This window comes from Lytechinus variegatus, chromosome 1, assembly GCF_018143015.1.
Source record: "Lytechinus variegatus isolate NC3 chromosome 1, Lvar_3.0, whole genome shotgun sequence".
NCBI lineage: Eukaryota > Metazoa > Echinodermata > Echinoidea > Temnopleuroida > Toxopneustidae > Lytechinus > Lytechinus variegatus.
The window spans coordinates 21786555-21809790 of NC_054740.1; the positions used below are offsets into that span (position 1 = coordinate 21786555).

General features: G+C 38.5%; 1 protein-coding gene across 1 annotated transcript; it reads right to left on the reverse strand.

Moving 5' to 3' along the window:
• Positions 1-976: 976 nt before the first annotated feature.
• Positions 977-22626, reverse strand: LOC121409238 (phenolphthiocerol/phthiocerol polyketide synthase subunit C-like). The gene is made up of 5 exons (XM_041601112.1): positions 21956-22626; positions 14966-15409; positions 12939-14425; positions 10563-10656; positions 977-9924 (listed from the first exon to the last, which is right to left on the reverse strand). Exons 2-5 carry the CDS (start codon positions 15384-15386, stop codon positions 4109-4111), a joined length of 7818 nt encoding a protein of 2605 aa, XP_041457046.1. The 5' UTR covers positions 15387-15409; positions 21956-22626; the 3' UTR covers positions 977-4108.
• Positions 22627-23236: the final 610 nt, after the last annotated feature.

Below are 23236 nucleotides of genomic sequence, written 5' to 3' on the forward strand. Positions count from 1 at the left end.
GAGACACAAATACAGATAAGAGACAGATAGAGGTAGCGGGTGAGGGAGCATAACAAGAAATGGAGACAAAGCAAAATAAATGGAGATAAGTAAGAGAGAGAGTGAGAGAAATTGATAGGAAAGAGGGTGAAATGGAGACTTAGATTGAATCAAAGATTGAAAGAGGGGAAGAAAAGTAAACACAAATTTAAATACTTGCTATAAGGGAGAGCATGAGAGTGAGAGAAGGAAGAAGTAAGGACAAGAAATTGAGGTTAGAAGGAAAAAGGGTGAATATGAAGGAAAGAAAAAAACTCGAGACTTAACTGAGGGAGCAAAATTGTACTGTTCAACGAAACAAGGGAAAGAAAGAGCGAAAGATAAACATTAATCTGAGGGACAGAAAAAATGTAGAGGCACTTGTTTCACAGTGACTCCCCTCAATAGTTGACTGTGCTCCCTTTAAATTTTCGAAGCAAGTGCCCCATTTTTTCCGGTTAACCCTTCTTTTTTTTGGGGGGGGGGCGGTTTGCTTGTCAAGAAAATTCTCAAGAAATTGACAAAATGTGCCCCCTAACCATTTATGTAACATTGGATCAGACCCATATGTCAAAAAAAAATCAAACACAAAATGAACAAACTCATCACCACCTTAGCTAATGGCCATTCTCAAAATTGTCATCATCTACATCATTATCATCAATTATCTTGATCATTATTTCATTATCATCATCATCATCATACTCGTCATCACCGCCTCCATCATCATCACCATCATATCATCATCATTATATCATCATCATCATCATCATTATCATCATCACCATCATCACCACCATCATTACCATCATCATCATCAACAACATCATCTTCATCATCACCATAATAATCTCCATCATCACCATAATAATCTCCATCATATCACTTGTCACTCACCTAAGTCATAATATACATGCGCCATTTTAATCATAGCGTTTGAAATCGTTATTTACGTTCCTTCATTTTATTGTTAGAGTTTATTTGTACAAAGAAATTATAAACAAAAGTACAAATTTCGCAAAAGATTTTAACATAATAAAAAATGGTAAATTTAACATGTTTAAGAAGGTATGTCTTACGCTGAAGAATACTATGTGTTTCGTCAGTTAAGTAGCTTCATTAATTTTAGATAAATTAAGTTATACGTCAAACACATTTATATTTAAGCAGTTGATACTTTTTTTTCATCGTAAACGCATAATAAACACATTCCAATTTCAAAGAAAAACATGTCATACTACAGAAGTATGATTATCTGCGCAAGATGGCGAATACATTTCAATAGATTCTTTTCTAAACAAGATAATTCATATTTTGTGTAAGGCAAATAGTCATTTGATAACATTACATCAATATAATTTTATATGAATACACCATAAACATTCTTTATTGATATTATAATAAAAGAGAGTATAACTACAATCATGACGAAGGGAATGATCTACTTTCATTCGGTTTATACTCAAATATTCTTAGTTTAAAGATAAAAACATGTTCATACATAAACAAAACACAATAAACACCTCATCGTTTCATACATGGTTATAATATCCAGTAGCTAGCACTGATTTGCGAATGTATATTCAAATAAAAGCTGACCTCGTTTGATTCAACTTTAAGCCAACCTGTAACCAATCAAAAGCTAGTATTTAAAATCCCAAAATTGATTCTACCACCAATCAGAAGCTCGTATTTCAAACCTAATAGTTCTATCACCAATCGAAACGTAGTTATTCAAATCCCAGAAAGTCTATCACCAATAAAATATCTAAGATTTTTTTCACTAATGCAAAAGTTAGAACTTTCATTGTTATAAAGGTTGTGAACATGACGCCATCAACTTTTTTCTACAAACCAATATGTCACAAATTTGCCTCCAAACAACGATTGATAATGAACAAGAGCACGTAGTTTGTATTGCGATTTTTTTGAACAACAATAATAATAATGATAATAATGATATTAATAATAGTAAGAATAATAATAATTGTTCATTTATATAAGCAATATTAATATTCAAACGAGTCTCGAAATAGCCATACAAACGTGACCTCAATCCTCGAACAATCTGGAATGAATTGGGTATCAAGATCAAGAAAGATAGATGAAGGGGTTGATTTATATATTGATAATTGGCAAGCATAACAATCGGAATACCGTAGGATTTTTCGTGATTTTCCTTGCAGAGTGGCTAACTATATAGGACTGGATGCTATACTTCAGCCACACCAACAAAACCGAGTCCACACCGACCGATTTTATATCATTGGTAATAGCATCATAGCGTCGCACTCACCACAAACCGTCCTCTCTGCGCACTTCGATGCGAAAGTTAGTTTTGCAGAAAAAGCATTTAAAGAAAAGCTTTTTTAAAACCAGCAATAAGTGCACCTACAAGGAGAGAAAATTGTTTACCGGTGTCTTCGTTTAAAAGTTCAGGCTCCAAAGTTTCATCCCGTATCTTTACATTTTCTTGAAGTGAATTATTTACGCCACAGTGGGCATCGTAACAGAGAGGACGGTTCGTGGTGAAATCGCGAGGCGCGATAGCGCACTGTATCTGCGCAGAGTGGACGGTTCGTGATTAGCTTTGATCGGTCTGGGGTAGGTTTGCTGGTGTGCCTGTACAATTAATAAGTTACGTAAGAAGTGATATATTCCCCTAATTCATGAGACACAGGATATTTACGCGGGTATTTACGCCGGTTCACGCATCATTCACAAAATATCATGCAAACAGAGAAATATCACGAAGGCACGCATCCATAAAGACAATCAGTAAATATATAATATACATAATTTTTTTTGCACATTAACGAGTATTGCACTTAAACTATATATCTATCTAAATGATACAAATAATTGATACATTTCGAAGGTTTCACTCCTGGCTTTATAGCGAACATAAAAGACCTTATCAGTTATCGTTTATTATGATATCACCTAGGCCTAATAATCATAATAAAATGGTTGGATATAAATCTACAAAGAGCTACAAATAGGAGACATCACAAATTTATGAATTGCAGGTATTTTAGTTAAATTTAACACCAATTTCATTGAAAACATTTTACATTTCAATAGAATATCACATTTAAAGTATGACAGGTTATACTATATACAATAATGAAAGACAGAGTGAGAATTTTTATGAATACAATCATTGTTAACAACATTTCATTTGAAAAAGTTGAATTGTCATTCATATTGCATCATCATTTATTTACATTTTATTGCACATTACCCGGCCGTTATACGAGCCTCATCGGTCAAGAATTGGCCATCGAAGATTCATTACATTACAAACATTCAACACAATAATTATCATAATTTCTAGTAATAAAATAATAATCTATGTACAGAAACGAAATTGGGAGGAAATCAGGAAAGTGTGCACGAGAAAGAGAGAGAGAGAGAGGGGGGGGGGGAGCAAATAGAAAGTGATATATAAAAAGGAAATTACACTATACCATCACCAAAGCTAAAATATACAGTATTAAAAATGCAATCACATGAAAAATTGGCTTAGTATCAATATTCAGTAACATGTATACGTAAGTAAGAAATTTGAAACATAATTTCAACGTGCTAACCAATTATTAAATGTATCAGAAATATGTTTTTACTTGCTTATCGACGCCTTTACTTACCCTTACATCTAATAATTCGCATTTACTAAAATCAGTGATTCAATAGCTCAAAATATATTTCCCCCAAAATACTACGAATTTCCTATGAAATAAATACTACGAATTTCCCGGAGTCATGGAATCCGCATATTTGATTTCAAAGAAACTTTGAGCGATGCAATAACCCCTAAATGTCCTATAGATACTGAGGAATTTAAGACTCCATTTCTTAAATAAAGACAATGTTGCCAAAAAAAATCTGAGTAAGAAGTGAGAGCGAAAAAAATCTTTTGCTACTTATGGGACCAACGATTCTATCAATAACGTGATTATTGAAACTAATCACTTTCAAATATCGTTTTTCAGATTTCTCGTAGTATAGAATGTTCTCATTTCTCGAAAAGCTCTGGATTTTCAGGAATTCCGGAATATCAGTCAAAGTGAAAACATTTACTCACATTTTATGAGAAGCTAGTTTTTCGTGGTTTAGGTATAGGCTTATGCTCAGGCTCCGTGGGATCTGGTGGAGCTGATGCAATGGTAGGTGAAGCTGACAGTGGTCTAACATCTGCTACAGGTATAGGTGGTGGAGTAGCTGGTGCGGGTTGGTTGGTCTGCATCACTCGCATGGCAATCATGATCTCCTTCATGAGATACTTCGAAGAAGACAAGATGTACATGTGTTTGCCAGGATACAGGACTTTCCTGAAGCGAGATTCTGGAGTAATCTGCTTGTTCCAGTCATCGAGCAGAGATGGGTTGACAAATGGGTCACTCTTACCTCCGAAGACTGTCAGCTGACATGGAAGTTTGTCTTTGTGTCTGAAGCGATACTTCTTGCAGGTAATGATGGCTGCCTCAATGCTTGGTATAAGACGGGTCATGAGGCGGACGTTGTTCATGACTGACTGGTCAAGGAAGCTGAACTTGATCGGCATGGCATCAGGAAGTGGTGTCCTAGTTGAATCTAGGTGGCTTGTAAGGATGCGCTGCATCTTCCTGTAGACATCTCCTGTCACCTCAAGCTCTTCAGGATGAGGATAGGGCAATGTCGGTGCATACCAGGCGCTGATGAACAGATGTGCTGGATACACATTGAAATTCTTCCAAAGATAATGAGCCAACTCAAAGGCAATGAGACCACCAAGACTATGACCGAAGAAAGCGAATCGTCCGTGTAGCAGTCTTGGCATGAGTGCTTCAGCCAGCTTACTTACGATTTCGTTGATATTGTGAAGGGGTCGTTCATGCTCTCTGCGTTCCCAACCAGGAAGTTGGGTGGTTATCATCTGAATATCATACTCGGCTAGATGACTCTTCCATGGGAGAAACATGGTGGGGCCACCGCCAACAGATGGAAAACAGATCAACTGTGCTGCGGGTGTATCAAGATTATCTTCAATACGAAACCATAATTCACTTCGAATATTCAATGCTGGAGTGATCTGTGTAGATTCCTCCTCGCCTTCATCGTTGCAGGAAAGAACTCGTTCATAGATGGTATCTGTTAGACTTCCCAGAGTTAAGCTATCATTGAGGAGTTCCATTGCCGTCAAAGTCACACCAAAATTCTCATGGATGACGCTACTTAACTCCGTAGACATGTGTGAATCCAATCCCAAAGACATAGGTGTCGCATCTTGAGACACTTCTCCACTAAGTCCCAAACGTTCGACCAAGTGAGTTGACAAAGTCTGGAAGATCACACCCTTAGCCTCCGTCGGTGTAAGCAACCTGATCCGCATTCTGATGTCATTGTCAGCCGCCAAGAATGTATCCCGGTTGGGGAATAGTGCTTTCAGGATAGAGAAAGTACCACCGGGTTCGCTGAAGTGATGGGAAAGCATTACACTAAATGCTCTAGCGTATTCACGTCTGTCAACAGCTCCTGTGAGACCAAGCTCTGGATAGTCGGTGGCTAGAATGCATCCGAGTCCTTTCAAAATCTCTGATGGTGGTAAACTTCCAAGTCCAACATTCTCCCATCTCTTCACAAACCCTTCGCGAGCAGCAAATCCGTGAGTGTTGATTACTCCAGGACAGATGAGTGTGGCTGGTAGGCCAATCTTCCTTCTCATGCTACACAATGCAGACAGGAAACTGTTGGCAGCACAATAACTTCCTTGTCCTTCATTTCCTATCATCTCTACAATCGAAGACATCATCACAAAATACTTGATCGGGAAACCAAGTTTAGTTGTCAGTTGGTGAAGAATCAGAGCACCGTACGCCTTTGGTATCATGACGTCGTTCCAAGCCTCAGTCGTCATATGGCGCAGGATTGCATCATTGTAAACTGTAGCACAATGGAAGATTCCTTCCAAAGGTTGGTCTTCATTGTCCTTGATTGCCATAAGTGCCTTCTCAACTTCATGCTCACGGCCCATGTCAACCTTCAAATGAGTTATCCTCGCTCCAGAATCACGGAAGGATTTGAATCTCAAGATTGTCTCTTCTTCCGGTGTATTTCGCGAGATGACGTATACATGACGAGCGCCACATTTCACCAGCCACTCGACCATTGATAATCCAAATCCTTTGGATCCTCCTGTCACTAAGAATGATGATTTGGGGTTAGCAGTGAAATGGATATCATCAAAATTCAACGTGGCAGGGATACTGTCTTCGTCAATATTGACGGTTATCTCTTCCAGCGATGCATGAGGAGATCGTGCCAACTTAGATATAGGAGCAGTGGGGACTGTTAGAGACTTGAGTGCTTGGAATCCATTGTGTACACTGAAAAGATGTAAGAGGCGAGACATTGCATCCTGCATGCGAGCTCGCATATCTTCGAAACGACCTAGAGCCATATCTATAGACAAAAAGTAGATGTTCGGAGGTAAGTTGCTTATCCTTGAGTCCCCACCAACTGCGTCTCTTCCATGAATTTGGACTATGGTTCCAAATGGTCGGAGCTTACCAACAAGTCTCTTCAAACTGCCTGTATCGTGGGGAAGCTCTCCCGCAAACAGCAGAACATCCACAGAAAAGTCATTGATGAGAGTGTTGAAGTTTTCATTTGAAGTGATGACCACTCTAGAATCACCCAGAATTCCAAGAAGTTTCTCGACAGGTAAGATGTTCCCATCATCTGATTCCACATGGATAAACACTGTCGCACCTTGTTCTAGTGCAAGATGTGTCGTCGCCAGGCCAACCCGATCACTTAGTGATGACAAACAGACAATGACTGTGCCATTCTCCGTGAGTTTGAGTGTATCGTGGAAGGCGACGAAAGCTGGAAGATAGTCTCTCACGATATTGATAGCCTCTATTGGTGTAAGATTAGCTGGAATGGGGATCAAGTCAGATGTCTTGGCGTGGAGAGATGCTGTGATTTGACCACCTGTTCGGAACCCAAGGACGTTAGTTCTCATTCGGAACATCACTTGTACTTCTTCGCTACAGCTGAGTATCTTTCCAGCATACAGATACCCACATCCTACTTTCCTGTCGTTTGCATCTACAAGCTGCTGAACAGAAAATGCTGTCACTTTGATGGCTAATTCATTGTCTGTTGTCTTTGTCTGCATTTCATGACTTTGCTTGACTGTCAGTCGTTTCTGTTTCAAGCTCTCATTCAGGTCCACCTGCCAATTCGTAGATAAAGTAGGCGCTGAAAAACTTGATTGAGGTTGCATTACAATACGCATCGCCTGTGCTTCGAATGCAAGTTCCTTTGGATCGTCTCCAGCGGGAGCTGGTACTTTTCTCCTCAGAGCGACATAGTTTTCCTCATTCGGAGCTGACTTCATGTACTGGTATAACCAATGTGCTGATTCTTCAGGCTCTTGCAAGGATGGGAGATCTACAGTTACTACAGGGAATTCTGGGTCTTCATGCATGAGTGTCAAGCCAAAAGATCCAGCTGGAGCCATCATGGGGTCTACTACATCTACATCCATGACAGAGTGAGCTCCTCTTGTGATAACCCACAGTCTTGGTTTAGGTTTAGTATCGTGCCTGCTGACTGCTCGGTAAAGGCTTATAGGAGAGAGTGCAGTCATCGTCTGTGATTCCTCAAAACTCTGCTTGCTGATACCTCCAATTGCTCCAAACTGTTTTACATCTAATGTAGAAAGGAGGATTAGGTCAGTAACCATACCAAGAGAACGCAGTACTCGCCGGAATCTCTCGTCGCAGTCAATGAGTATACGTGGATCTAAGACACTGACCACACTCTCAACCTCCATGCGACGTTTAAGTTCCATAGAAACACCTTGCTTATCCTTAATGATGATGATTGCTCCTGGAGCTTCTGATCCTATTGCACTGAGTGGTCTGGTCGGTGGTTGTACCTTTTGTGGAACACGAAGCGCACTATCATCAACCTCAATATGGAATGGTACCCACTCTCTTCTCCACAACTGAACTCTTTCTTCAGGTTCATTAGAATGAACATTCTCAAACATCATACTATCAACTTGTGCGAAAACTCTCTGGTTTGTAGCATCAGCAACGACAGCATCGCCATAGGTCACACCATTCTCTTTGGTCATTTTTACATGGAATGCCATTTGAGTAGGAGCTTTGCCCTTCACGTGTACCTTCCGAACAGAACGTGGAACTTGGAACCAGGTTCGAAAGTTTGAGTTTGCCGTTCGTGCTTTCTCCTGTTCCTGAAACATCTGACAGATACCAAATCCTTGGAAAACGCTGTCAAATAGGGCAGGATGAAAGTTGTACAACTTGAATTCTCTCTCTAGCGCCTCTGGCACCGAAGCATACAAGAGCGCTTCATTGTAGTCATGACTGAAGTAAGCAGTGTTGATGCACTTGAATGTTTCCCCAAGATGAAAGCCACCTCTCCATAGTCTGGCATAGAACTCCTGCTGATCTGTCTCGTATGGACATTTTCTCCTGATGTCATCTGTTGCTAGCTTCACCGAATGGAACCCTTCTTCGATTTGATGAATTGAGCTGCGTACTTTGCCTGGTGCATCGATTGATGACTTGCTATGCAGAGTCCAGCTGCGATCTGTTTGGTTAAAGCTTCGTAGAGCGAACAGGGCTTCTCGTGATCTTGTCTCGAGGCTGATTTCTAGGACACCCTCAAGTTCTGAAGCAAAAACAAATCTGTCAAACTTCACATCCCTCAGTGTCACAACATCGGAATCAGGGTAAACCTCTCTTGCCGCGGCAAGCATGGTTTCTGTGTGTGCTGCTGCTGGGATGACGATGTTTCCTTGAAGCTTGTGATCGCGGAGCCATGGTACAGTCGATTTGGAGAATTTAGAACGCCATACTTTAGGAGAATTCTCACCACTGAAGTGTGACAGATGCTGCTGTTTACCCAAGAGTGGATGACATTGGATAGGGAACCTGAACATCTTGTGACTCTTCTTTGTGGTTGCAGAACATAGGACACGTTGCCATGGGTAGCTTGGAAGTGACATCACTTTGTAAGGACCATCTTGGAAGAGATGATGAAGGTCAAATGGATAACCTTCAACATGGAGTTTGGCCATTGAGCGAAGGAGGTTCACCCTGTCATCAGCAACCTCTCGAGTATCAGATGGTCTCCTAAGCGAGCCTGTTACAAACACATTGCTGTTGTTCATCACCGATGTTCCAAGAGTGTCCCTTATAGCGGGGGATAGCACAGGGTGTGGACTAATTTCGAGGAAGCAATTGTAACCGTCCTGAAGAAGCTTCTCGATTGCCATCTTGAACTGCACAGGTTGTCGGACATTCTTCCACCAGTATGCTGCGCTATTGACCTGATCCCTATCAAGGTATTGGTTGGAAACAGTTGATATCAGGGGAACAACAGGGATCATATTGAAGTTCTCCCTAGCTGCTGCTGCATCGAGGAACTTTACCTTCTTCAAGAAGTCCTTCCTGATCTCTTCTTGTTGATAACTGTGGAAAGCATTGTTAACCTTCAGCGTCACGCACCTGATTCCTTCCCGTCTCAGGTTCTCAGAGAATGCAGCAAGTGATTCCTTGTCACCCGAAAGCACAATCTGACTGGGGCTGTTAATAGCTGCCACATCGATCACACTAACATACTCGCTACTTTCTAACCTCGTTTGAATCTCTTCTGCTGAGTGTAAAATAGCGACCATGCTTCCCATACCACTTGTCTTCCTGAGTTGTCTTCCTCTCGTGTAGATCAATCGGATCGCATCTTCTAAGGCCAAGAGACCAGCGGCATGAGCTGCTGCTACCTCACCAACGCTGTGACCTACGATGGCATCTGGAGTGATGCCACGGATGCGATAGAACTCGGCCAGACCGATTTGGACGGCGCAGATGCACGGCTGTGCGATTTCTGGACGAGAGAGAGAGAGAGAAAAAAGAAAAGATATTAAAAAAAAATCACATTACGTTCCGTTTAGTATATTGCAATTTTCCAATTTTTATATTTCATTTAGCCATGATTCATTGATTTATAATAACTTCAGAAAAACTTGATTTAAATCTAAGTCTTAGAGATTTGAATAAAAAGGCTAACATGATTTAAATCTTTTGAGATTTACAAACAACTCTTTTAAAAATTTAATTTGAGTCAAATTAAATCCACATTTCGACTGATTATTACCCACACCCAATCAGAATTCATTTTAAATCCCGAGTAATAGTCTATATTTATATGGGTACTTGATAACATTAAATCATATGATTACGTGAATAGATTTCATGCGTATTTGATAACAAATCAACAATTTTACAACATTTCTTTCTGTAAGTTGAATTCCTCTGAACTAATTTTAAATAGATTCAGATCTACTATAGATAGGTTCAATCGGATTTTATTTGAATTCTGAAGGTGTATATTACTCATTTAATCTCAAAGAGTTTGAATTCAAATTGCTCTTCGATTTAAAGATAAATTTTAGAGATTCAAATACAATGTGGATTGATTTTAAATCCATGCGATTTGGAGTGAATATTTTTGTAATCTGTTACCTGTCTGATTGATTTTCTCTCGATCTGCTTCCTTTGTGAGTAGATGAATCAGGGACCATTTAGCTCCACACTTCAAGAGAATCTTATCAATGCGCTATACAAAACAGAAATAGTGATAACAAATGAAAGACATAAGTATCATCTATTTTCTCATATCAAGCGAATCTACGTAAACTGAGATGATTCAATAAATATAAATCATCAAATGAAATAGACATCACAAAATAAGTATTAGTATGATATTATTTCATATGCAAGTGTGTTTACACCATAACTATATGAGGTGCCACATTATACGTCAGTATAAAAGAGCCGAATATTCATGGGGGTCAGACATGACGTATGGGGCAAAACTTCTACAAAATTACTAGCAAGCGAAGCGAGCTAGAAATCATGTTCATACACAAATCGATTTGGGGATAGATTTTGACATAATGTCCCAAAAGAAAGATATCATATTTCACCCTTTTCATTGCATTTTCTTTCCCTTTCCCCTTTTTTTCTCGGTATCGAAACATTTTTTTGGGGCCCCAAAGCCCCTCTCCCATCTATCATACGCCAGTTATATAAATCATCAAGCATCTTGAAAAATCTAATAAACGAATAACAGTAGTCAATTTACATAATAAATAATGACTGATTGCCAAACAAAAAAAAATTAAGAAGAAGGAGAAGAAGAAGCTATATAGACTGGAAATCTGATGAAGAGGATCCCGTTTCCTAAAGTAGATACAGTAAGATTTAATCACTTGTAAAGAGACATATAGAAAGACACCTGTTAAGATATCGGATCTTGAATGACATAACATGTGCTCTTCGACACAGTTGGTGGGAAGGGGGCAGGGAGCCTTCCAATACAGTGGCGAGGGCACAAAGAATTTCTTTCCCTTACTATTTAAAAATGACGCAAAACTACTGTATTAGGGAAAGGGTGAGTGGGGTGGGATTCCCTTCTAAATTCTCCACATATTCAATTGGTTGGAGATCTGGCACTAAATTGAATTATTCTTGTATATATATACCTATGCTACTTTTTGTCGCCCACAGAAGAATTTTCATTTCTGTTCAGGTCTTTAGCGCAGTGTCTTTTTTTTACTCCCGAAAAAAAAATCATATTTCTAAAAAGTAAGACTGTATACCAGACGACCTTATCTATCTTGTAGGGTCGATGCAGATATATTAAATGCGATTAATGTTAAACTGGTCATGCCTTCCTGTGTTAAAAGTCTTGAACTCCCCCGATACTGAAATCTCCCTTAACCCCTATAACCTCGCGACAACCAACCAATTACATTACTACATGCCAGAATGAACGCACGAAGCCCGTCAAAGGTCATGAGGGTAGCAGATAGGGAATGTACCTCCTTTTTGAGGACCTTTTATATTTGTGCTTGTTAAAAATATCCAAACGGGGAAAATGATTCTATGATAAACATTCTGTTCTTTGTTTTTCTTGTTATTTTGTTCAGTGCCCCACCCCTTTAGGTAAATGGTGGATACGCTTCTGAAGATTATTGTGATGTTAATGTGACAACATTTCATGAATGTTCACTGACAACTGTTATAAGCTACTAAAATGCTTGCATCTCATTCGCTGGGAGCAAAATTTTCAATGAAAATCACCGACACATGAAACGCACCCATGATATTGAGTGATGATCGGGGTAGCAGAACATGCCAGCATGGCTTCCGTTTAGACAGCGATATTACAGGTGTAGAGAGATGGGAGAGACAGAAATAGATTCTTGAACTCTCTGGAGACTTTAGGGGTAACCTGCCAACGTGGCGTACCGGTTACTACCGGTAAAAACCTGCACTCATACCTGTCTACTTTCAACCATTTAGAAAATTCAATGAAGATTTTTTTTCCTCAGATGATCACATTAATTTATTGTATTCCGTGGGCACCTCCCTTCTTCTGATTATTAGTTGTGCGTGTGTGTGTGTGTGTGTTTAATAAAACACATTTTGCTCGTTTACTTAAATGTTTAGACATATCAACTAAATTTTGCACTTTTCTCCTTTTGAGCAAAGTTTTGAGTCAAGTATTGTCGTCAATGTATTATGCGTGTATTTAATAAACATCTTTATCTCTTTTTGGATAAATCTCCATTCTGTACTTAATAATTGCTTATTCGATTTTACTAATTTAAAGCGAAGTAGTTCTATCTACTACCCATATTCTGTAAAATCATTTGGGACCTCGCCACATATATACACACACATCTTGTACTCAGTTGTTTTGTAGGAAAACGTCGAAGAAGATAAGGTATGGAATAATATAGATGAAAAAAAATCAGTTGCTGATATTGGTTAAAACCATGCTATCCATTAATTTTGATTAAAAAGAGATGGCATATTGGGTTAAAGTAATACCTTGATGATGTTTCTGAAGTGGATTTCATCGTCCATGAGTTGTCTGGCCATTGCCCACCACTGCGCTCCCATTCCAGAGAAGACAAAAACCAATCGATGAACAGACAGGTGTGCCTCTGGAGCTTTTCCTTCAATGACATTGTAGGACACCCTTGGATCCTGGTCTAGCTTCAATCGCACTTGTTCCGTTGCATCTCTTGGTGATCTTGCGATGATACCCATTCGAAACTGATGGTGTGTGCACCGAACAGCTGCAGTATACAAGGCATTGTTGTAAGATCTTGTGTCATTCCCGATCACTTCACTAAGGTAATTTCCCCATTCTTCCAGATGTTGCTTGAGGGCGTCCTTGCTAGCAGCCGACAGAAACAGAATCGACGGTTTTCCAGAGTCTCTTTCATTTGAACCGTGATGTGAGTACGAACGTTCATTCCGGCTATTTCCTTGCTGATATCCTTCAAGTACAATGTGAGCATTGGCTCCACCAAACCCAAAAGAGCTACACCCCACTAGCCTCTTCGTAGACTTTGGCCATCGCGTAAGTTCACCAGGGACTCGAATGTTCAGATTTTCAAAATCTACACTTTCATTTCCTGATCTGAAGTGAACCACCTTTGGAATCTGTTCATGATACAAACACAACGCTGACTTGATAACACCAGCGATACCAGCCGCACCTTCTGAATGTCCAAAGTTCGATTTCACAGATCCTATGTAAAGGGGCGGTTGTTCTACTTTACGATTCAGTCCCATTGCTTCTCCTATAGCACTCGCTTCGGTGCGGTCACCAATCTGTGTACCCGTTCCATGTGCTTCTACATAAACCACTTCCTCAGGAGAAGTGTTAGCATTCTTATAGGCAGTTTCAAGAAGTGTTACCTGTCCATCGTAGCTTGGTAATGCAATACCAGGGGTACGGCCATCATTGGCGATAGCTCCACCACGGATCACACCATATATTCTATCACCATCATCTATGGCACGTTGCAGTGGTTTAAGGATGACTGCTCCTACACCCTCACCTCGAGCGTATCCATCAGCTGACTTATCAAAGCTTTTACACTTGCCATCAGGAGACAGCATCCCAGCCTGACAAAATCCGATGCTGGTGATTGGAAGCAAGGAAACGTTGACACCACCTGCTACAGCCATTTCACATTGTCCATTCTTCAAAGCTTCACAGGCCAGATAGACGGAATACAAGGATGAAGAACAAGCCGTGTCCACAGTGAAACTCGGACCGCGAAAATCGAACTCGTAGGAAACCCGGTTCGCCGTCATACACGAGTTGGTTCCAGAATTGGTATACTGGTTGATGTTGTCATTGGGCATGCCAATGAGTACCCCATACTCACTGGCAGTCACTCCCATGTAGACACCGGTCTTGGATCCTCTTGCAGTATGAGCTGGGATTCCAGCGTCCTGGAGCGATTCCCAGACTACCTCTAACAGCATGCGGATCTGAGGATCCAAGTGATTAGCTTCCTCTATTAAATGAAATGACAAGAGAACAATTGAATAATGATTCACACGTTTGATACACTACTTTAATTAACGGAATGAATATTGGAAAATTGGTTTGGAAATGTTTCGATTTTTCACATTTTAAGTCCCTCGTTATATCCATGTTTTCATAATGTTTTTAAAATCAGGGCTGATAGTGACCAGAATTAATGTTGTTGTCAAGTTGTCAAACTGGAGAAAAAGAGAAGTACCTGAAATCAGCTTTAGATGTGAACTTTCATACTCCCAAAGATGACATTATTTGACAATGTTTGCATTATTGACATTAATCCAATGTTTCATATCCCTCTGTTGCATAATTTCTGACCCCCCTTATTATGTAAATAATCATTTTCTAATTTTGATTTCACATAATGTAATGACACAAAATGCCTTGGAAAATGAACAAAGTGTGTTTAGCAAAATACATTATTTTTAGAAAGAATTTGAACAATAGTTCGATGATGATTTACTGGTTCATTTTCAAATGATTTTGATTTGGGGCATTGATATAATATGCTTACCGGGTGATATCCTGAAGAACTGTCGATCGAAATGCTCTGGGTTCTGTGAAAGGTAACCCGCAGATTTGTTGTACATCTTTCCTTGAATCTTGCTTCCTGGGAAGAGGAAGAAAGACGAATCAAAGCGATCACTGGGTGGCTGCGTCGTACAATCCATTCCCTTGGCCAGCATCTCCCAGAACTTGCGGACACCGTTAATGCCGTTGGCGTAACGGCAACCGATGCCGACGATGGCGACCTTCTTTTCGATGGGCATGGTTGGGTCATCGATGGTGCTCATGTTGCCGGGTTTGTACTTCTTTCCTGTTATCTCCTGTGAGACGGTCTTGGTGAGACGTGCTCCTCGTGAGAGTGAGAACGCACCACGGAAAGTACCTGATCGGCTTCGGCCTCCTGTAGCTCCCTTCCAACTATCGTCCATATCTCAAACCAGAGAAAGTTAATCTGAGAAGAAAGAAGTCAAGAAAAAAAGTGCATAAGTTAATAATTGTTCAGCACACATAATGAATACACGTAAATTGTATGCGGGCTAAATATTTCAGACAGATCATTGCAGGAGTGAGATGACGACATGAAAGGAAATGGAATATATCGGGTGAGGATTGTAGTTATTGCCAAACAAAGAGACCTATAATTTATGACAAGCTTCATTTCTACGTTATATCATATACTAAAATCAATAAAACTTATTCATGTTAACTTAATGCATTGTATATGCAAATTATGTTATATTTGTAGTGGAAATATAGGTAACTAGAATTAAATTAGTCGTACATTGAAGTAAAATCGTGTGTTACAAAAGTGCAACTTTTTCGAGGATAGCTTACTATCTTTCCTGTGATGTTTTTGTTTGTCTGAGGTTGGATATGACTGCGGGGTACAGACGTACCGTGACTGTCATGGGCTCAAAGCAGTTAAACATTCATTTCCGCTGGGACTGATGATACAGATAGTTATCATCTGTGATCTTTTGTGTCTTTTGAGATTGCAACATGTCTGTGTATTCTAAGGCATAATGTGGATGAGGTGTCATGGTCGAGTGGTCTACGAAGCCTGATTTAACACATGAAGGTCTGGGGTTCGACCACATGCACGATTTCATTGTCCTCAGCAAAGCATTTTATAATTTACATTTCTTTCATATTTGATACGAACCTGCACTTGTGGTTTGAAAATAATAATAGTGGTGGTCTATAAAGAATTTGAGAGGATATCAAGGTCGGTATGGCCCTAATAATTATAATTGCATGTATTTGATGATACTGGATAATATATTGCCGATGTTATTGATGATACTTAACAATAACATGGCTACCATATCATGCTCTAGTATACAGTGATTTCCAATTTACTACACCTGGGTGGAGAGTGGCAATGACGCAAGTGCGGTGTGGGATTTGAACCCCAAACCTTAATTAGCAACGCCAAAGAATTTTAGCAATGTCTTAATAATTAATGTGGTTTCATAATCATTGCGTTTAACATTCATTTCAGTCATTATACCTATGACTTAAGCAATTTTAGCATATTTACATAAACTGTATGTTACAGACGAGGTAGGATAATTTGACCTTTACAACTAAAAGTCGAGGAGTTGGCAGACCAAAAGCCTATGCCCCCTCATTTGACAAAGACTGACATATTCATTTCCGTCAGGAACTTAACACTGAAGCAGACTTGATGAAAGGGCATGAACCCATTTCAATGAATTTCTTTTTATATATCAACGTATAGACCTACCTATCCCACTTTTAAAAAGAATAATAAAAAACACTTATTGGGTACGAAAGGAACTGTCCCGAATTACCTGCTCCCAATTTTTTTTATAAGTTTATTTTTGTGAACCTGCCCCAAAAGTTAATAATCGCGTTTATTGATTATATTCCAAGTTTTTGTTGCCATTAAACAATAATGACGAAAGATAATTTCCCTTCGGGTGGTATTCTGATAATTAAACCTAGGGCTAACCTTATATAGTCTAAACTAGAATTTAAACCACATTTCTATTGAATACTGATTCCATAGTGCTTCTTCCATATTCTTGGAAATTATTATGTACCATTTGTTCATCAATTAAAGTTCATTATATTTTTGTATATTCATATTCTTCCCATTTCACGATTCAATTATTTTTTTACAACCCTTTGTAGCAGGATAAGCATAATTTTCAATTGGTGAACGAGTTGAAAACTGGCAAGCGTGATCTAACCCATGTAGGAGAAGTTTAACTTAACCATGCATACTGCAGATGATGGGTACGCTCATCGTAATGACAGTGGGTGATTTCTAGTTCAGTAATGACCTTTTGGTGTTTGTGCTAGGTCAATTTTTACACGATTATAACACCAAACATGAAATGAAGGCGGTCCTGAAAAGTCACACAATAGTTGTTGAGATGTCAATAATGTGATCTGGATCATTTATTACAAACTCTGAATAAGTATTGGAGCTAGGGGAAGCAATCCAAATTTCAACACCAACTGAACACCAAGGCCAACACCGGACTTGAAATCACTTAATATGCCACACCCATCAAACCGACTCCAGACCGATCAAATCTATTACGTTATTACCAATGACATACCATCGGTCGGTTTGGAGTCGGTTTCGTTGGTATGACTGTAGCATAGAGATTATAGGCGTCTTAAAATAGGAAATAGTTGGTTATTAATATTCAAAACATATCTGAGCATGTCATGATAGAAATTGCTTCCGTTCCTTATTTCATGAAGTTTGGTTATTACCAAATATGTCTCGTTCTAAAGCAGTACCCCCGATAAAAATGACGTTTGATCGCTCATCTGTGATATTTTGTGTCTTTTGAGATAGCACAATGCATGTCTACGTAATCTAAGGTCTACTGTGGATGAGTAGGTGTCATGGTCGAGTGGTCTACGAAGCCTGGGGTTCGATCACATGCACCAATTCATTTCCCCGAAGTTCCTAAACAATGCATTTTATCATACATTATTGACATATTGATACCAGCCCGTGCTTGTGTTTTAATAATAACAATAATAATATGGGATATTATAGCCGACTAAGTCTAGTGGTTAATAAAGAATTACTTTTTGACAATTTTTGCAGCAGGATAAGTATGATTTTAATTGGTGAATGAGTTGACAACTGGCACCCGGTAAAAGTGTGGTCTAAGTTAACCGAGGACAAACTAACCATGACTATAATATACCATCAAACATCACAATGACAGTATATACCGGGAGTATATATCACAATCAAACCGCGGAAACCATATCCAGACCGACTTAAGCTATAAGGTTATTTCCAATAAAATATACCGTCGACCGGTTTGGAGTCGGTTTCGTTGATGTGACAGTAAAATAGAGATTACATGTGTCTCAAAATAGAAATAGTCGGTTATTTGATCAATCGTGGGACAACCGATGAACTTCTTCAACTAGTCGGTTATATAAAACACACATCTAAACGTGTTGTATCCGTTCCTTATTTTCATGAAGTTTGGTTATTACCAAATACGTCTCATGCTTATAATTTATGCAAAACCTGCGATAAACATGACGTCTGTTTGATAGCTCTTAAATCACCTCAAAATCAATCTTTCCTCCGACTCATTCATTTGAAACAAAGAACAGGAAAAGGACATTTAATGCACGCTGGAAGTGGAGTATTTCGACAACCAAAGCTCCCCGATATGAGCTTGTTTTCTGTCCCTTTCGTCAATAACCAAACGACAGTTTATAATTAGCACTGTCAATTGTTTTTTGGGTGTGACAGCGGAATGCTTATTAAATGTGACAATTCCTGTTTCTATCGTTAAGGTAGAGCACTATTATTCTTATGCTAATTTTTCTTTACACGCATAGTATCTAATTCAGTCCCACCTCCACCAACAAATTTTGTTGTTGAAAACGAAATTATTATTCTAGATTATGTATTTTTTCTATTTCCAAAGCGCTTGGATAAAATTGAGATTGTGCGATATCATCATCATCATCATCATCATCATTATCATCATTATCATCATCATCATCATCTTCATCATCATCATTATTATTGTTATCATTATCATTATTATTATTATTATCATTATCTTGATTATTAGTATCAATAATAATAATAATAATAATAAACAGTTCCTGTATTGCGCATATCACAATTATCAATAATGTCTCTATGCGCTTCCAAAGGACTTGGATATTATTACCCCAGCTGTAGCTTGGTAGCCGTAATTGCTAAGATTATATCGCACACGCATTTCAAGGAATATATTCCTGCCCATTCACCTCACCTGGGTTGAGTGCAGTACAATGTGGATAAATTTCTTGCCGAAGGAAATTACGCCATGGCTGGGATTCGAACCCACGACCCTCTGTTTCAAAGTCCGGAGACTAATCCACTAGGCCACAACGCTCCATTATCATTATTATTATTATCATTATTATAACTACATGTATCATCTTCTATTATTATTATCAAATCTAAATGGGCAGAACCCGTACATGAGGATTCAAAGAAATCAAATCAATAATGCTGATTTTATGAAAATACTTTTTTCTTTCATTTCATAATTCAGCAAAAAATAAGGATGACGACAAAAAAATTCTCTAAGAACATATAAATGTTATTTGCTATTATTGTGTATTAACTTTAACGTCACTACAGCTGTTGTTTGTTATGTTAATTAGCGTGAACAATCAAGTACTTTTGAAAAGTATTATCATGATCATAGATGTACACAATTAGTTCAAAAGAATTCTAAATTGTCAAATCGTTATTTTGTGTATGTGTGTGTGTGGGGGGTAATGAATTTTCAATAATTGTTAATGAATTATTAAAAAACATATAAGACTGGAAATTTTCATTTATTTCTTTAGACTGGGATATAGAGTATTGCAAAAACAAAACAAGAAACAAGCAACGAACAAACAAACAATTCCTTTGAAGGGGGTATGACCTTCTCCTAAACTTTTATTTCCAGTATAATCAATTTTGTATATTGTATTTTACATTCAGAGAATGTAAAATATGAAACGCTCCCCAAACAAGGAAAAAAAATCTTAGCCACCACTATTCTATTTTTAAATATGGCTACTCTACATCCATATCTATATTCATTTAAACCTATTTTATGAACCTGCCATAATCTGGCATCTTCACCACGTGGTCCAAGAACGGCTTTCCTTCCACAAGAGTTAAAAGTTTCCTCAAATTGACTCAATCCAGATCCCTCTCAAACGGTCATGTCGATCGCTGATTTTAGAAAATGAGGGGGCGCCATGCAAAAATTGTCCCTTCTTATTTCTTTTTTGATATGATGGCGACAGGGAATTACATTATATTCTTATAAATAATCCCTAAACCATCAATGGTGGGAAATGTTTATAATAACATTACAGAGTTTATTTACTTGATTGCAATAGAAGGAAGGTGCCCCCAAGGAGGGTACCCCTGAGACCCCCCAAGAACCTCCGCCATTACGACTAGACAGACTAGTCGGAAGGGCTGATTAGATGTTTATATCGAGGGTTTTCTATACTCCTCAGAGCGTGGTGAGTCGATATAAACGTTCCTCCTACGATCTTGATAGACATTGGCACATGCGACCCTTCTCTCACTCCCAGACAAGAATTACAAGCAACGTGTCATTTTTCTTATTACCTATATATCTAAAAGTTTGCTCAATGAAACATGAATGTACAGCAGAACTTCATTCTTGAATTTATTTTCACTGTAGTATACTCATCAATTAAATCTTTACCAAAATGTGTTTTTATTTTTTGAACAAACAATTTCAACTATTAATTCATAACCAACCCAATAATCTCCAACCACGATTTTCTGAGTAAAAGATAACGATTAAAAAAACTTTTAAGGATAAAAATAACAGGGGTCTAGAAATGTGTTTTTACATTGGAGGGGGTAAGCTGAAAGTGTGTGTGTGTGGGGGGGGGTGACCCTGCAAAAAATCATGAGATTGTCATTTTGTACGTTAATGTACACGTTTACTGAAAAAAATATGGGGGCGGGGGCTATGGGGTCTCAGTGCCCCCGGCACTAAAGGGACAATGGGTTTTCAAATTGGGAGGGTGGATGTTTGAGAAAACCATTTAAAGAAATGAAAAAATAATTCGTGACAGCTGACAAAGCTTCATCGCCATGTTTTTTTGAACCTATATATTTCGATGAGTATGAGGTCAGAATCGCCAACCTAAAACAAAATCATGATCATAATGACGGTGATTATTGACGGGTATAATGAGAGATGGGTCTGACTAAATCTACCTCTGCCATTTCGTTTTAATTCCATGTAAAGGAACGTCCGATGTGCGATGTGGAATGAAATAACATTTTCTATCTTAATTCCGTTCAGCATTGGCATGATGACGATTGCAATTACTGACCAGCCCATTCAATCAATATGTAAGATAATAAAAAAACTAGTCATCATTCATGTTTGGAAGAAAATGTTTAAAGGCTAATCAAAACAGATCTATTGATCCATATTTTCTACTAGAGAGAGATTAAGATATAAAATCGCTATTAAGTTTCTACCACGGATTGTTTCTCTTTACCGTTTAAGACATTTCCGGGCTAGACACCTAAAACTTTAGGCTAGAATTCTCAGATAGGTTAACTTTACCCATGGGTTAAATCGCTACATCTGACGTCATGGATTAAAGTTATCCTCTTTCATAGAGCTCGGGAAATTTCTCTAAATGACAATGCATAATCAATAATCAACGTTCAAAAAGAAGAATAACACGCCATTGAACGTGTTCGATTCTCTTGATATACTCTAAAAATGTATGACAATTATTTTAATAAGCAAAAAAGTTTTGTCTGTAGACTGTTTTTTTTAATAATCTGAAAGAAGACGTGGTTCAATATGAAAAGGAAAGAGACAATGACACATCTAAATGAAGTAAGGATTTGGAGGTTTATTGTTGGATAGACAGATGGGGGGGATAAATAAATGCTCTTTCATCGAAATAAAAGGAAAGTACTTACGATTTCTTGATAACTTCATTCTCGTGGGTGAAGTGTCCAAATAGCTACCAGCACCAATGGTCGAGGATCAAGGATTCGATTTTAAGACGAAGTCTCAAAGAACTGCCACAAAAAGTATCCTGATCGTCAGGGTCCAAATTTAAGTTAGAGAACGTTGATCTCTAAAGTTTCCCAAGATGAATTGATATCACAGATTCTTATCGAAACTCTGGAAAGTGACATAAATGCTTCTCTGTCATAGAGATGAGGTATTCTTCAACCAGTAAGAGCCTCGGTTGAAACTTTTGTCAAGATGAGTGGAAAATGGCGATCCTCCTAAAAGCATGTGTGCGTTTCCTCATAATGGTTCAAGATGTCCGCTACACGTCTGCTCCACACACTAACACTTCTTCTGGCCTATTTAAAGCACACCTTAGTAGACAAAAACTTCCAGCGAACCAAAAGCGTCCATCTAGTTCCATCGAAGAAGGAATTCAGCAAATGAGAGCGTCCGATAGAATGGTTTATATACCATGCCCGAGTCCAGAGCTTGTTAATTAAATTTCTTGTTAGTTGAGAAGGGATGCTGTAACGCGTTCCCCTGCAGTGGTTCCAATAGAACCTCTCCCTAATGAAAAATACTTTGTTAAAAGGGGAGGGGGTTTTCAATGCTCCCCAATACATACGGTATCATACAGTGTACGGTGGCTATAAGACCTCAAGCCAGAAACTGACAACGAGTTTGCCTTGCCGGCTAATCTAACTTCCTATGTGAGTCATGAGAAGTTTTACAGTATTTCCCTTTTAGTTCAAACTCTCCCTCTCTCCCTCGTCTCTCTAAACAGTTTGTACACAATTGTCTGAAAGTTGAAACTCACAGTGCCACTTGCAAATCAATGTTTGTTTGTTTGGCCTTTCCCCTGCATCCATTAATGATACAAAACCCTTCAACAGCAAAAATAGTAGAAACAAATATCCTAGTAATTAATTTAAAAAAAGGGGGGGGGGGCAAATAAATTGTGAAAATTATTTTTGGTCCATTTAACATTGTATAACTGACTGTCATTAAAAGAAAAATAAAGCAATGACAGCCCAGAACAAAGCTTATCATGCAAAATGGATATATACGGATAGATTCGTTAAAAAGTCCTTACCGATTAACTTATTTAATGAACACCAACTTTATTGAATTCATCGAACAAAGAAAATCAGCCTCAAGATCTTAATATCCGGGTCTAATTTGATCCAAAAAAAAATGTTAGAGCTAAGTTTCGAAATCCATTCGAACATTTCAATTGCAAA